The 15946-nt window shown below is 40.0% G+C and overlaps 1 protein-coding gene across 8 annotated transcripts in view; it reads right to left on the bottom strand.

Annotated features, from left to right (window-relative positions):
- The window catches only part of LOC103713185 (uncharacterized), a 49334-nt gene that overhangs the window by 16288 nt on the left and 17100 nt on the right, over positions 1-15946 (bottom strand). For 6 of the 8 annotated variants that reach the window (XR_015975173.2, XM_039118492.3, XM_039118495.3 and 3 more), the window contains 5 exons: positions 13608-13696; positions 13379-13517; positions 13194-13271; positions 12891-13012; positions 12722-12797 (listed from right to left, as the gene is read on the bottom strand). Coding sequence is in view for 7 of the 8 variants with exons in the window: in XM_039118492.3 (XP_038974420.2) it covers positions 12722-12797; positions 12891-13012; positions 13194-13271; positions 13379-13517; positions 13608-13696 (504 nt within the window). In the remaining variant the exon portion in view is untranslated. The remainder of the gene's footprint in view (positions 1-12721; positions 12798-12890; positions 13013-13193; positions 13272-13378; positions 13518-13607; positions 13697-15946) is intronic. The other 2 variants (XM_088715530.2, XM_088715527.2) reach the window with 1 other exon arrangement.

Consider the following 15946-nt stretch of genomic DNA (forward strand, 5'->3'; position numbering starts at 1 on the left):
GCGTGAGGTCGTATCCAGATCGAGAGCATCCTTGCCTTACGGTATGGTACTCACCTTGATATTCAATCATCATGACATGTGTTGAGGAAGAGATATCCAGGGACTTGTTATTTACCGACACCTACACTGCACGATCCCTAGTGCGCATGGGTTATGAGAAAGTGGACGGTCAGTGGGTGCATGGAGGTGCAGAGGCACATGCACCAGAGGCTGATGCACTAGAGCCTGGAGACTATCCCTGAGCCTGAGATACCTGCTGATCACCCTACGGCACATGTAGAGGCAGGACCTTCATCCTCCACACCTACGGGATATACAGAGGAATATTGGAGTAGGATGACTGAACTAGTATCAATTCAGGTGAGGGGCCTCTCTGATAGCATGATGAGCAGGATGGACAGTATGACAGCAGAGATTAGAGGATTATCTGCTCAGCTGACAGGCCTCACGGACCGGATGACAGCTTTAGAGAGAGAGTTTCATGGTCCTCTGGGAGCTCGAGCAGCTGAGTCAGAGGTCTCGGCACAGAGCCAGCCAGCTCATAGGGCTCACAGACCTTCACAGTCATATCAGCCCAGACCTCCTCTCGCTCCCTATACTAGGAGATCTAGAGCCAGATCCCAGCCCTTGGATGCCGCTAGGCCTACTGATAGCACTGCAGGGACTCATCTAGATTAGTGCCTAGAGATACTCTAGCTATCTATGTATCTTGCTTTCTATTATTTGAAAACGATGTTATATTTTCTGGCTTATTAGAACATTGTAATTTTGACTCTTATGAAATGCAATGTTTAATTATGTTTTATGATCTTTGTCATTGAAAACTCATGCATTATATATTCTTTTGATGATGACAAAAAGAGGGAGAAGTAAGAAAAGAGAGAAGTTGCAATATAGGAAAGAAGCAAGAGAAGTTGAAAAATAAATAGGAAAAAAATATTTACTTAAGGGGGAGCAATGTGCAACAATGAAAATCTTCTACACTTTAAACTTCCAAATTTCAAACAAGAAAATCTGAATTATCAATTAAAATTTCTGAATTTGACACATACTCCTCATGCCTCGATACATAACCTAAAACTCTTGCTTTATCTCAAATTTTTGAAGTTTCATCCTTAAAAAAATACAAGAGTAAGGGGAAGAAAATCAAAAGTTCAAATTAGCAATATCTGAATGAAAGAGAGGGAGCTTTCACTTTCAAATTTAGAAAAGCTGAAATTCAGCAACTTAAGCATTTTCTAAAACAAAACCCTTAGTTTTATACAAGCGTCAATTTGCCCATACTCAATGTTTTGTAATCATCAAAAAGGAAAAGATTGAGGATGATAGTGATATTTCGATGATTAACACAACAATTGAGCGAATATCAATTTAATAATACAGTTTGACGTGATACATCACTATGTATACGACATCCTCGATACATTCATAATATATTAAGAGAATGAGATCAAGACGACTTCCAATGATTAACGACGATATAAAATTTGTAGTAGAAAAATGATAGAGAGCCTTCAAATCTAATTCAGCAAAGTTTCAAGTAAAATCTACTCTTAAGGGCAAAACAGTAATTTTCATTGTTAAGGGTATGAAATTCTATCGGGGCATACACTCAAAATTACTTGAAATATGTTCTATTGATTATATAAATTAGTCTAACCTTAAGATACAGGAAATTGTGAGTTGAGTCGACCCCAAAGAAGTTTGGAGTCGACCCTGATACAGATAGCACGCACTGGCACGGAGCAACATACTTGGGACAGTGTATGAGTCGACCCCAGAAGAAGTGGAGTCGACCCTGGCACATTTTGGAACCTCCAGGCACATCCTTTGAAAAATGACACAGATGAACAGTAAGTGGAGTCGACCCCAAGTATCCTTGAGCCGACCCCAGGAGAGGAGCCGACCCCAAAGAACCATGAGCCGACCCCAACTCAAAGCCTCAAGAAAACAACTTTCTGAAATTTACTGAGAACGCCGACCCCAAGATTCCTTGAGCCGACCCCAGATGGAGCCGACCCCAGGAAGACTTGAGCCGACCCTAGTGGAGCCGACCCCAAGAGAACATGAGCCGACTCCAGGATAAGTAGTCAAAAACCATGTCTCTGGAATCCCTGAGAAGGCTGACCCCAATGAAGCTCGAGTCGACCCCACTGTAGCACGGGTCGACCCCAAGAAAGCATGAGTCGACCCCAGTAAAAACAGCCGAAAAACAAGTTTCTGTGGTTCCTGAGAAGGCCGACCCCACTGTAGCAGGGGTCGACCCCAGAGAAGTTTGAGTCGACCCCAGAGAACCTTGAGTCAACCCCAAGGCTAAGGAATAGTAACTTGAGTCGACCCCAGAAAAGCTTGGGTCGACCCCAGCATGGGTAAGGGCATAACAGCTAGTTCTGCAGAAGCACTTTTTGAGCTCCCAACAGCTAGTAACGGCTAGTTTTTCAAATCTAACGAATAAGGAGTGACCAATAGAGGTTGGGAAGTATTTAAGAGACGCTATTCATCAGAGGAAAGAATCTTTTGCAAAAATCAATAGCATATTCAAGAGAAAGCAAGCTCTAGTGCTCTTCAACAAAGTTCTTCATTGAAATCCCAAAAAGGAGATGGTTGAGCAATCTGAGAGTGCATTCAACAGCTCCACCAACCCATTGTGAAGTGAAGTAACCTCAGCAAAGAAGAGAAGAGCATCCTCAAAGCGATAACTATTTCTCATCTCTTCTCTTAGTGTATAATTGTTATATTTGCTCATTTAGGAGTTTCAAATTCTTCCTTTTTCAATTTTCTTGTAAGGTTTGTTGGTGAGCCCGTAAAACCAACGTTGTAGGTTGTTGGTGAGCCCGCAAAACCAACATAGGTTATTGGTGATTCCGAAAAACCAAGATGTAAAGGTTTTTGGATTGTGAGCCCGAAAAACAATCCAACTGTAATCCGCGGGGTTATAGTGAATTTCCAAGGGGACGCTTGGGAAGTGGACGTAGGTGCTTAAGAGAGCACCGAACTATTATACTTCTTGTGTGTTTGCATTGTGTGTTCTTTTAACTTCACTACACGCACTTAATTAACCTTAACTAAACTACTTATTTATCTATCAATTTAATTAAAGGATTGAAAATTTAGAAAACCCAATTCACCCCCCTTCTTGGATTGTCACCTTGGGCAACATTGTCAACAACAAAAGCAACACGACCGCCGATATTACCAAAGTTTTAATCACTACACTGATAAAGATCCCTTTGATGGTGAAAGCGAGCGTTCCAATGAGGAACGGAAGATTTCAATCCGTTCTATAATAGAAAAGCACCTTCATCAAGTAGAGAGGATACCTAGAACCAACATGAACGAAGACCACATCGCAAAATCGTGACTTCAGTATTAAAATAGACAACCCTAACTTTGAAGGACGCTTGCAACCTGATGAGTTCGTTGATTGAGTCCACATTGTTGAGCAAGTTTTCGAGCTTAACGAAGTTTCTTATGTCAAGCTAGTCACCATCAAGCTCAAAAAGTATGCATCAATTTGGTGGAAATTTGAAGCGACTTGAGCATGAAGGGTGCGGCAAGATCCAAACGTAGGACAAGAGTTGCGAACTCAAACTAAGTTCCTACATGAAGATTATCATCAGAATAAATATCTTAAGCTTTCACAATCTTAGGCAGCGTGATATGACCGTAGAAGAGTATACAATGAAATTCGAATAAGTCCTCGTAATGTGTGACATAAAGGACCCCAAAGAGCAAACTATAGCACCATATCTTGGAGGATTGAAGCCTAAAATGAAGTCATGTAACTTCAATCCTTTTGGACACTGATTGATGTGATACGATTGGCAAAAAAAATCAAGAAGCAACAACTAAAAGAAGATAATGCATGCTTTTTGAGGTGTAGAAATGGATAGACTAACCAGAGGAGTTTTGTGTCAAAGATGTCAGCATCTTCCAAAGCCAGCACCTCCCAATCACCTTAAAAGAAGAACAAGGGCATCCTCAACAACCACGACCATTCCAAAACTGTCGCCTCCAACCCTCGCAAGTGTTTCACATACCAAGGGCTTGGGCATATTACAGGCAACTACCCAAGTAGAAAGCTCGTCTCTTTGCCGGAAGAAGAATCATGTGTAGAAGAGGAAAAATATCAGCCAGTTAAGTTGACAACAAAGGCCCGAACGAGGAAGAGCTAGTGCATGCCGATCAAGGTGAAGCTTTGGTGGTCCGCCGCAACCTGAATACAACCATGGTAGCTAACACTAAATCCACTTCACATGGCAAGATAGAGGAGTCCATCAAACTTTGACGTCCTAGGTACCTTAAGCATGTTTACTTGTAGCATTAGGTTATCGCTTGCTGATCATGGTGTAGATCTTGGGTCAGTAGTGTTGGGCATATTAGACGATGAATACTACCTACATCTTGCTGAAAAACAAGATCAGGCTGTTGGGTCAGTAATGGGGTTTCTACTTTACCACAATCGGTTGCACCGACATACCCTTCCTCTTTTGAGTTTTCAGACCAAGTTCAACACCTCCCCGGCGTCAAGTCTCTCTTGGCTTTTTCGTTCCTTCCTATTTTCTTTTGTTTATTGTGGAATCCTTTTTTAGTTGGAAAAAAAAATCAGACTATGTATTCCTTCTCATAAAAGACCTAGAACAAGTAACATGAAAATTGTTTTCATCTTTTATGATAAACAAGCACTTTTGTCGGGAATATATTAAGTTGTAGATCAGATCCCTATCATGCCTAACATCATTTATCAATTACATTCTGTTTCTTTTGCCTCTCCATAGCATCTTAACATTTTTTTTGAAAATGAAAGTTTTCCTTGTGAAAAAATAATATTCGAATTATTCTCAATGTTTCATTTGCCTGTTATTCTTCTGACTTTAAAAGAAGTACATCCTTAAACTATATAAAAGTGGCTTAATTCCCAACATTTTCTACTCCAGAGATGACCCTCATTAGATCTCTCTTTTAAAATGTTTAAACATGTTTTACGTAAAAGAAGAGACACCAAAAACTCCTGAAAAGGATATACTAGTATATATTGACTCTAAGAACCTACAGTGAGATTCAAATGCATTAGATTTTAAAAAATTATGAATTAATTATTTGCAGATATTTTTGAATCTAGATTTTAATTAAATTATTTATAATCTAAAAATTCTTTGCAGCCATGTGCAGCTACACGTGCATGATAACTAGTTTCTGTAAGTTTCTGTGATTCATGTATTACTTATGAATAATCCTTGAATCTTTGCTTATAAATTAAGATTCTTCCAATATTGTTCAACCTATTTCTACTTATGATTTTTCATCTACAGAACTTTCCAAAACATTTTCAACTAAAGAATTAATGTCCAGTGAAATTATCAAGAATCCAAAATTTGCTGGCACGCCTCCAATGATACATAACAACAACTTGATTGCGCTTCATATATTATTTCCATTTGACTATATTCATCGTTAAATCTGTGCTTCCATGAGTTGGGCAGCCTGAGCCCAATTGAACACCTTTAGAGGTAAATCACCTAGAATATCCTAAAGTGCTCTCAAATACCCTTTGCGTAATCCAGCTTCTAGCACGTCTCAAAACTTGTATTTGGAATTTTTGAAGAGGTTTGGGGGGAATATGAGAATTGAGAAAAGGGAGAAAATTGAGGAGATTGTGGGCACAGATGAGGGACAAGACAAACAAAAGCCATATTGAGGGGTCTTAGCAGAGGATGAACAAAAATAAGTCTGGGAAGGGACCACGAAAGGAAAGCTACTTTTGACAAAACATGCTATTTTGTAACTAATGTCAATTTGTCCATCTGAAGTCAAATATGATGAAACCTTTTGCATAAATCAGATGACTTCAGCGAAGCATTTTCTGCTAGGCCTGTGTAATAAACTCAAATTAATTCAAAACCAATGATAATAAAATTGCTAATATGGTTTGGACTGTGGACTAGCAATAAAGCAGGAAAAATCTTTTGATTGGCTTGTTAAGACAAGTTGATAAACTGAAAGGGTAGAAGGGATTTTCACATGAAGTAGTAACTTCATCCATGAAGGAATCATGTTTAATAGTCAATAGTAAGGACCGCCGAACCGCTACCGGGACCCGTACTGGTTGGCAGTCGGTAGGGTTCCGTACCGGTTCGGTACCGAACCGGAACTAGTACGGCTAGGGAGTTCCAGTTCCATACCGGCACGCCCATTTTTTTTACTTTTCAAGAATATTTAATTAGTAATCAATCTTTTTGAAGTTTTTCAATAATTTTAAGTGTATTTTGATTTTTTTTTGTGTTTTCTTGATATTTTTTGATTTTTTTGGTGTTTCTATGCACCGAGTCGGCATCGAACTGGACGGTTCTGGCCGGTTCCGGTCCAAAATGGACCGGTTCTGGCCTGTAGAGGTCGGAACCGAATTGAAATGGCGAACCGACCTAATTTCGCACCGGGTCGGCTCGGTACTGCTTGAACCGAGCGGTTCGGCAGACCTTGGTCAATACATTTACTCTGTAGAGGAAGATATTTGCTCTAAACTATTCTGTTGAGCAAGTTGAGGACCATGTTTTGAAGGTTCTTATATGACTTCTTTCCCACCACCCTCCTCTTTTTGCTAGATGAATTAGGATCCGGATGAAAAGAGCTAGAAACTTTATTAATTAATTGAGGTACCAAAGAGCACACATCTCAGGTGCAATGTCAACAGCTTTCTCACACACACATAGAAAAAGCCTATAGTAAGAGCAGAAAATGCTAAATTAACACGTAGGAGAAAAGGCACACCATGATGCTCAATGGAGATGTCCCTGGTTCCTATCAACCATCATCAAAGCAGTTGGGGACATAAAAAATTCTCTCATGATAGGCTAGCTCGTTAGTAATTCTTGATGACCTAACTTATCTATCCAAACAGCCCCCTTTCCTCTTCCATTTATCTCATTAACCGATAATCTCAATAGGATGCCTTTATACTAAGGGCTTATAAAAGGACTGATCGTAATGATGCACATTTTCTTTTTCATTTGCAATATGACTCATCCATAATAATTTGGATCACTTGGTAATCTCTAGTTTCCTTTCAATTTGTTTCAAGTGGTCCGTAGTTGCAAGTTTTGTGGTAAACTTCGACAAAAAACTTAGCAACCAGTCCAAAAAAGGATAGAATCTTCATCAGGGTAAATTGCTGGAACTAGAAAGACTTGAAGAAGACCATTTCATGCTACAATTAGAACATATAGATTTTCGGATTGGTAGGAGGTTGCTTGCCTTTGTCTTAGGGAGTATGATTACTTCTCAAGGATGTGATTAAGGGCCTGTTTGGGTGCTTTGCATCCATTATCCTTGATTATGGCTCGCTAAAAGTTGGAAAAATGGAAAATAGGTGATGAGAGAAAACTTCATATGTGGGTCAGGATAATGGTAAGGGATAACAGAATCCACCTGGGAGGTGATTTATGCCTTCCCCCAAAAGTAGGGATCAGCAAATGATCATGGGTCCTTGCTGCACCCCTCTAAATTTCCACTAGAAAATATAATCGGCCCCTCTAACTTCTCACTCAAAAAAGCCACTTGCCCTTCACTCCGAATTATTCTTGGATTATATATTCTGGCAGCCAAGTAGCCCCTAACAGCTTATTGACATATGAATGTCTAATTTTCCAGCTTGTTATTTTAATTTGACCAAAGTTAAATATCATCTAGACTCTAGAGTGACATTAACCAATAACCAACCTACCCAGCAATATTGATGCATACTATAAGAGAGATAGATGTCGAGCATCTGGTAGGTGCAACCACCCCATTCTTCTTACCAGATAGGGAATCAGAGAGGATTGTGTTATTGTGTATACATATCTTATTGCTTCATCTTCATACTCTCTCTACTTGGCAGCATATTCACATTGCTATTCTCACCATACAGGTGACAATAGTTTATTCATATAGAAATAGGGGGTACAGAACTGATAAGATTGTTCATTATGCATTCCCACACTTGCTTCCCAATGTTAATTGGTAGCGGTAGTCATAGAATGTTTCTTTCAGGAAAAGTGGTATGACCGTATGAGCAATCTTTTTTAGGAGGTACCACCTGGTTGAACAAGATTTTGTGTCTAGAATAAAGACTCAAGGTGAATAAGAAGAAACAAGTTTGAAGGCTGAACGAATCTCTGTTTCATAATGGCTAAGAGGATAGGTGATGTAGCGACTTGTAGATTTAGGCCCGATTTATGTGTTTGGCTGAATTGTTATATGAGGTTAAATTTCAGAAAAAAGTTTAGCAAGTATTTGGCAAAAGAAGAAGAGTAAAAAAAGAATCAAGGATTGCTATGCCAGAATCGGAACCTAGACCGGTCACGCGGTAGCATAGGTCGGTATGCCCCCCTGCTGTTCCTACCAGGCCCATACCGACACAGTAGAGGCAGGAGAGAGGGAGAACCGAAGAGAAGAAAAGAGAGAGAGAAGGGGGAGAGTGGGAGGGAGATAGAAGGGTAGCAGACATTCGGCGGAGGCCGGTGGAGGGCCAAGGAGCCATGTGAAGGGGCGAAGGACAGGCTCCGTCTCGGAGGCGGAGACCCTCCGCCCCTCTGCGGCCCTCCGCCGGCCAACCGCCACCCTCCCTCTCTTTTTCTTCCTCTCCCTCCCTCCCCTGCTCTCTCTCTCTACCTCTTTTTCCTTCTACTTCTCTCCCTCTGTCCCGGTTTTTCATTTTGGTTGCCGGAACCATCCCGGTCCGCCGCCAATATAGCTTGGTACGCCCCGAATCAGGCAGTTTGGGATGTTCTGCTGACCATGGAAAGAATAAGGTATGAAAAGAGAGATGAAAAAGGAGAAGGGGATTCAGAGAAAGAAAACTAAAAAAGATCACTGGAGATTCCAAAAAGAAGAAAATAAGCTTTTCCTTTTCTCCAATATTTTATCTTTATAACTCTCAACTAATAGCATGCAGATTCCCTCTAATACAACACCATGAAAAAAAAAAAAGCAAAGTACGCTTAGAAAGGGCCAACTTATGGAGAAAAGGCAAGGAGACACAAATGGAGGGACTTAAAGACCCATGAAGCCCTGTGAGAAGGAGCTTCCAATATTTCCAACCATCAATGTGGGCCTTGACTACTTAATTTGTTGCTTATGTGGCAAGTAAATCATCATCACATAGACCTAAGAGTCAAGCCTAAACATGCTTATATAAAAATTTAATCTTCACCATACAATCAAAATACACGCTAAAGCTTATAAGAAATAATAAAACCCTAATACTAGAAAAATGATAAGAGGCTTCAAAATTCTGCATAGATAATCAGGTACAGACAGTGGGAGTTATAAAAGCTAGGAACTACAGGATAGATTTTGGAAGTGGAGTGTCTGATTGGAAGGACCATTATTACAAAAAACAAATAGTTTCTTTATAGGGGTCAGATATGGGTTAGGAAAAGGTATCAAAATCCAATTTAGGCGGTGTGCTGGCTTTTGCTTCCTATGTTTCCTGAAGCTCTTAAGGTTTGCTTCCGATATTAGAGTAGAGGTTCATTATAATTGTAAGGACCTATTTAGATATTCCTACATGATTGGGCTGAAAATCCTGTAGGATTCATGGATTGGGCCATCTATTTAAGTACGGCCCTATATCAACAAAATACCACTCAGCCCAAATCTTGAGGGAAGGAGAAAAAAAAATACCTCCATGGGTCTTTCTTTTTTCTTGCAGCCCAAAAGCTAGGATCAGGGCTCGGTTTGGGCAGGTTCTTAGAAAATGCAAGCTAGAAGGGCCAACAGATCCGATTCCTATATAATTTTCAGCCCAATACTGTAGAAATATCCAAACAGGCCTTAAGTGATAAGTCATGCCCTATACTAGTAAGTAAAATAAGTGAAAAGCCCCATACTATTGATATCAAGACCTGTATGAAAATACTAATAGAGACACAGATGACTTCAAAGAATGAAGATAGATAGCCATAGGCACATTTTCTTTTTTTCATTTAGCTCTTTTTCATTTTCTTTGTAAGACCTGTATATCTATCGGTAGATATACATTGGAACTAGCTGGTGGTCCTATATCACCTAAGCTTTTTCTTAGTGTGTATGTGAAGTATCACCTTTGCTTTTTGATAGACAACTGAGATAGAGATTATGACAGACAGTTATGATAAAAGATAGGCTTACTGGAAAGTATGCCTACTAGGTGGAATATGAGTTGACAAGATTTTCTGCACATTGAGTTCTCCCATATTAGAGACCTAGATGTAAAGGTACTGGAGTTTTAATATAGTCTTACAAAGAAAGATACTACGGCTAAGCTCCAAAAAGGTAACAAGACTCGTAAACATGTGGAAGTTAATATCTCATGCAATACTATGGCAGTCGAGGTGATCCAAGAGGATCCCCAGATGCAATGTGGACCACTTTGACCACTACAGATAAGCTGCATAGAGTCCAAGAGCAAGATCCAGCACATCGGAAAGCCGAGTCGCAAGTAAAACTTCCGGAGGTCATAACTTGGTCGTACGATGACCAATTGAGATAATCTTTTTTTAAAAAAAAATGGCTAACTATTCGAGATCTACGACATGACGCCACATCCTTAATAGGAGAATGCCCATAGTGATGGAGTCAAAATTTCATCATTTGGGGCCTAAAACAAGCCGGTCAAACCGAAAGTTTTCTTTTCGGATAAGACTTTGACCGGATGTATCTCCCAATCCAAGAAGAATTAGGTGGAGTGATATTAAAAAAAATTCATGTAAAAGTCAAGATCTACTTCCTGAAGAATTTTAGTTTTTTCAAGTTTATTTCTACTAGTCATGTCTTTTAGAAAAGATATTCCTATTAGAACTAGGAAAAGAAATCCTATCCGAACTGCGCAAGACAGACCTCAGCATTATTAATAAAGGCTATGTATCTTGGTTTTAGATCATCAACAAAAGAAAAGAGGACTTAGAGTCTTAGACCCTACTTTCGCAATTCTTATCTTATTCTAATTTTTTTTGGAGAGATTCGAGCTGTGCAAGCTGAGAAAAATCTTTCTTTGTTCCGATCGGATCATGAGATGAAATTTTTCAAATATCACATATATTTTGCAACAACAAACTAAGAAACACCAAATTCATTTTCTAGTTAATCAAGGAGGCATATTCCCCAAGGATTGCTGTGCTGGTACTAGGGCCCGAACCGGTTGCCTGGCTGCAAGGTTCGGTACATCCTCGTGCCGTTCCATGCCGGGCCCGTACCGATATAGTAGAGGAGGTTGGCGAGAGGGAGAACAGAAGAGAGAAAAAGAGAGAAGGGGGAGAGGAAGGGAGAGAGGAGAAGATCGGCGGAGGTCAGCGAAGCACATCCCGACATGCTAGAGAGGGAGAATGGGAAAGAAAAAGAGAGTGGGGAGCGAGGGAGAGGGAGGGACAGAGGAGGGTGGCCAATGAAGGCCGGCAGAGGGCCAAGGAGCGTGTGGAGGGGCGAAGGGGCCCTTTTTTATTTAAAAACTTCAAAAAGAAAAATGAGCTCCCTTTAGGATCCCTGTTTCAAATGAAATAGGGGAATCAGAGGCGGAGCTGCTCCTCCGCCCCTTCGTGTGGCTCTCCGTCCCTCTGCCGGCCAGCCGCCACCCTCCCTTTCTCTTCCTTCCCCCTCTCCCTCCCCCCCTCTCTTTTTCTCTCTTCCTTCTCCCTCTCCTCCTCTATCGCTGGTTTTTTGTTTTGTTTACTAGAACCATCTCGATCGACCACTGGTATGGACGATTCTGTCGTCCATGATATACCCTTTTGAAATTGGTTACTATAAGAAAACTATTATATTTTCTAAGGTTCACCGTGCTAGTACCAAAGCCCGTACCTGTCGGCCGGTGGCACGGTTCAGTATGCCCCCATGCCGTTCCATGTTGGGCTCGTACCGACACAGCAGACAAGGCAAGGGAGAGAAAGAGGGAGAACAAGGAAAAGAGAGACAAGACAAAGGGAGAGGGAAGAAGGGAGGGAGAGAGTACAGGCTCCCGAGGGGTCCATCGGGGCCCCTTTTTTTATTTTGAAAATTTTAAGAAAAGTTGGCAAACAGAGGTCCAGAGGGCGGAGCCCTGCTTCGACCCTCTGCAGCCTTCCAGCGGCCCTCCCTCCCTCTCCCTTCCTCCCTTCTCTCTTTTCCTTTCTTTCCTTCTCCCTCTCTCCCTTCTACCAATTTCTCATTTTAAATACCAGAACCGTCTTGGTCCGCCGCCAGCATGGCTCGGTATACTCCGAACCGGGTGGTTCAGGACGGTTTCACATTTCTTGGTATTTTCCCTTCCTTTTAGAATCTTCTAGTTTCGTCATTGTCTTCTTAAGAAATTAGAAAGCTATCTTTTGCCTCCTTTTCCTTCTTCAATTATTTCTCTTTTATGTTTTCCTGTTGCTTATCAAAATAGAATGGTTAAAGGTAAAAAAAATGCAGTTTCTTTAGCATAATTTAGTCTAAAAAACTTCAGAAATTATAATTCACTTCAGTAGGGAATGTACAGAAATTTTTCTTTTCCAGGTTGTAGTAAGATTGTTAGTAACCCAATATATAATGGAAATATAGAAATATGAGGGAGAAAGGATGCAAAAGTTTGTATCACCACTTAAACAAGTATAAAATAAAATATGGCTAGAAGCCTGCAACATAATAAGAATTAAAGAATTAAAGATTTTTAAAAGTTGTGTACAATCAGGAGAGAGATTCCTAAGCTGATACAGCAGTTATATAAAAGACTCAAGCTTCCACTTACCAGCCATGCAAGGAACATCACAATCCCATTAACTAGATATGCATTGGATCTCTTCAATCCTGCAGTGTCAAGAAACCTTGGCAAAAGAAAAGATGAAGAGGTCAGCAATTAGATACTTCGAAAAATTATTGCATCTACAAAGAAATACATCCACAATTTTCAAAGTTACCATCGTAAATTAATTGCTGGTGTGGTTGTCTCAGAAATGAGGACCATGTATGTATATAATTGCCCTTCCCCATATATCATGGCATATGCTACAGCACTTACTGAAAGTAGATGATGAAGAACCTGCAAAGAAATCCGTCCTCATAGAAGCAGAGTACTTCTAAAACTCAAATAAAGATATTTTTCTAGAATAGAGAGATCATATAATAGGAGTAAAAACACAATTTCCAGCCAATCTGATATCAAGCTGAATGGGTCCTATTCAAGCAAAATAATGAATGAAGCTTCAAGATAGGCAACTTACATACTCCATTCCACCAAGGGAAGGATATAAACAAAATATCATTGCAAGATCTGTGATAAAATATCCAACGGAAACCTGCTGCATGCAAGATTCCAGCTATAATATACACGAACAACCAAGATTGTGCTTCAAAAGTAAGACCAAGCACAAGAATGTATGATACAATGGGAAAATAGACTTGTTACCCCCAATCCAAAAGTAGAAAGATGTGAACTTCGAAATGTGACAAAACCCTCAAGGTGATAATCAGAGAATAAATCTGAGAAAAACACTAGGTGTAATGACAGAATTGTGATAAAAACGGCATGAACACTAGACATACCCCTGAAAAAAGGAAACAAAGTTCAAATAGAATTTAAGGAAAAAACAACTTATAAGAAGAATTATGGGTGGTAACAGCCGTTTATTACTCACCTATTGTTCCATTCGATCCGTTGAATCTTTGTAAGGGAACTGTATCCCTTGAAGTAAAAGGAACTGATTAACTGGGTAAGATCATATGCCTAAACCCGTCCAAAGAAAAAAGCATTCCATGGTTAGACTGATGTGGTAAACAGAAACTTCAGCTCCAACATTTAGAATCGGTTCCTCATCAACTTTATCAGCAAGAAACTAATGGCATGGTATGAGACAATCTTGCAAAAAATAATGAATGAAAAAGGCATCCTATTCCCAAAAATAAGTAAACTAAAGAACATAAATACATAACAGTAATCAATAAATAAAAGCATAAATAAATAAACACCAACTTAAATAGAAGGCATGCAAATGATATAAGAAAGTGATGATAGTGGTTGACTATATCAGTCATGTAATTTTATTGGTTGATCATATCAGTTATGTGATTTTATTGCACCGAAATGTACATGCACCTTAATTAAGCATGAATTATTTATGTTTTTATTGCCAAAAAGATACTAATCATGACCATCCACCAAACACTAGATGCACTTTGGGTCAAAATCCAAATAGGGTCCTCCTTATTAGGAAGGCCACAGAGTAGGATCAGGCATCATCATGACTATGTTACATCAAATACTCATCCATTTTTATGATAGGCTCGTGGTAGGCAATAACTGCCAAATGGGAGTTATAACTTATATCTGTCTTGAAATTTAGTAACCATGAAAAATATAGCATTCCCCATGCACTATGAGTTGCTTTTAGATTTAAAAACTGAAGAACTTTATAATACAATAGAAAGGTTTTGATAACAGCAATATTCACTAACAATGAAGCTCCTTGAAGCTGTTATTTGTCTTTATAATGATAACAACAGTTGTTATAGTTCCTAGTTCACCCCTAGATTAGATTTTCTGGAAATAAAACAATAGTTGTTGAAACATCCATCATGTACATACACATTGTAATGTAAAATAGTGACATTGTTGAAGCATGGGCCCTCAAGAACCATTACAATGTCCATTATAATATCTTAACTTATGAGGGCCATTTGTAAAGAGCAAAATAGTCACATCAGAAAGAAATATTCTATTTTATTGAAGGTTGTGAAAGCAGGGATTCACCAACAACCATCCACCCCCCATGCACATGACAGTCACTACTGTCCACACACTCAGGCAGGCAGCAGCATGACATAGAAGTAAAGCAAATAGGTGGATCATTCACACCTGCTTCCATGTCATCTGTGAAAGATTTTTCCTTTCTCCAAATTTACTTTGAGGCTCGGCCAAATGTGACCGGGAGGGAGATAACCCATTCTACGGAGATAGGATCTCCTGAAAATCCGACCAAAGAAAAGTTTATCCTCTTTAATTGGTCAGTAGGCAGCTTCATCTTACAAAAAGCCTCATAAAATAATACATCCGCCAAGCTTCCATTATCCACTAATATATTCTTTACATCATAATTACCGACGGTTAAGGAAACTACAATAGTATCATCATGCAGAGTTTGTACACCCTCAATATTAGCATATGAGAAGAAAATCACCTTGCCCATCCTCTGCCTCTTCGAATCTGAGCTTCTTGCTTGGCCAGAGCGCGTGTAGTTCCTTCGCGCAGGCGAGGTCATTCCATATATTGTTGATGATGCCCACAGTAGGATGGTTGTCAATTTGCTACCTAGAAGAAAGTAGCTCTCTCCTAATATTGTTCCGATCTTACGGGTGGTCGATAAAGCATCTAAGGTATCTTAGGTAGATGAGGGCCTCAATCTCATTCTTGAACTGCTAGCAGTCTTCGGTGTCATGGTCGAAGTCCTGGTGGAATTTGCAAAATTTGTTTTTATCCTTTTTCGCAGCTTCATTCCGAGGCCATTTCATGTAGCCTCAGTTCTCAATCTTTGTTAGGATTTGCGTTCCAAGGTATGAAAAGGTGTTTACCTCTCCAATTGTTAGATTGGACTCCTTGGTCGATGGGAACTTTGATTACCCATCCTTTGTTTCTTCTTAGGTTTGCTTTTGTCCTTCCGAGCATGTTTATTCTTTTTCTTGCTAGACTTATTCTCGTCCGACTCTTACCGAGCTGTCATGGCTTCTGCATTTATGTACTTCTCAACTCGGGCGAGGAGCTTCAAATAGCTTCTACCTCTTCTCGAGGGAGAAAAGGAATTGAAAGGTCCTCAACCCACATTGCAATGCGGCACCGCGACCGAATGACTCAGGTCGAACACCTCCAAGGTCACCACACTAAAACGGTTGACATAATCCAGGAGGGACTCTCTATCCGGTTGCTTGATAGCAAATAGGTATTCTGAACCTTTCCTCCGTCGACAACTGAAGTGTGCCTCAA

Source organism: Phoenix dactylifera, chromosome 2 (genome assembly GCF_051530095.1).
Source record: "Phoenix dactylifera cultivar Ajwa chromosome 2, Ajwa_hap1_PhDact_Kaust_v1.1, whole genome shotgun sequence".
NCBI classification, from domain to species: domain Eukaryota; kingdom Viridiplantae; phylum Streptophyta; class Magnoliopsida; order Arecales; family Arecaceae; genus Phoenix; species Phoenix dactylifera.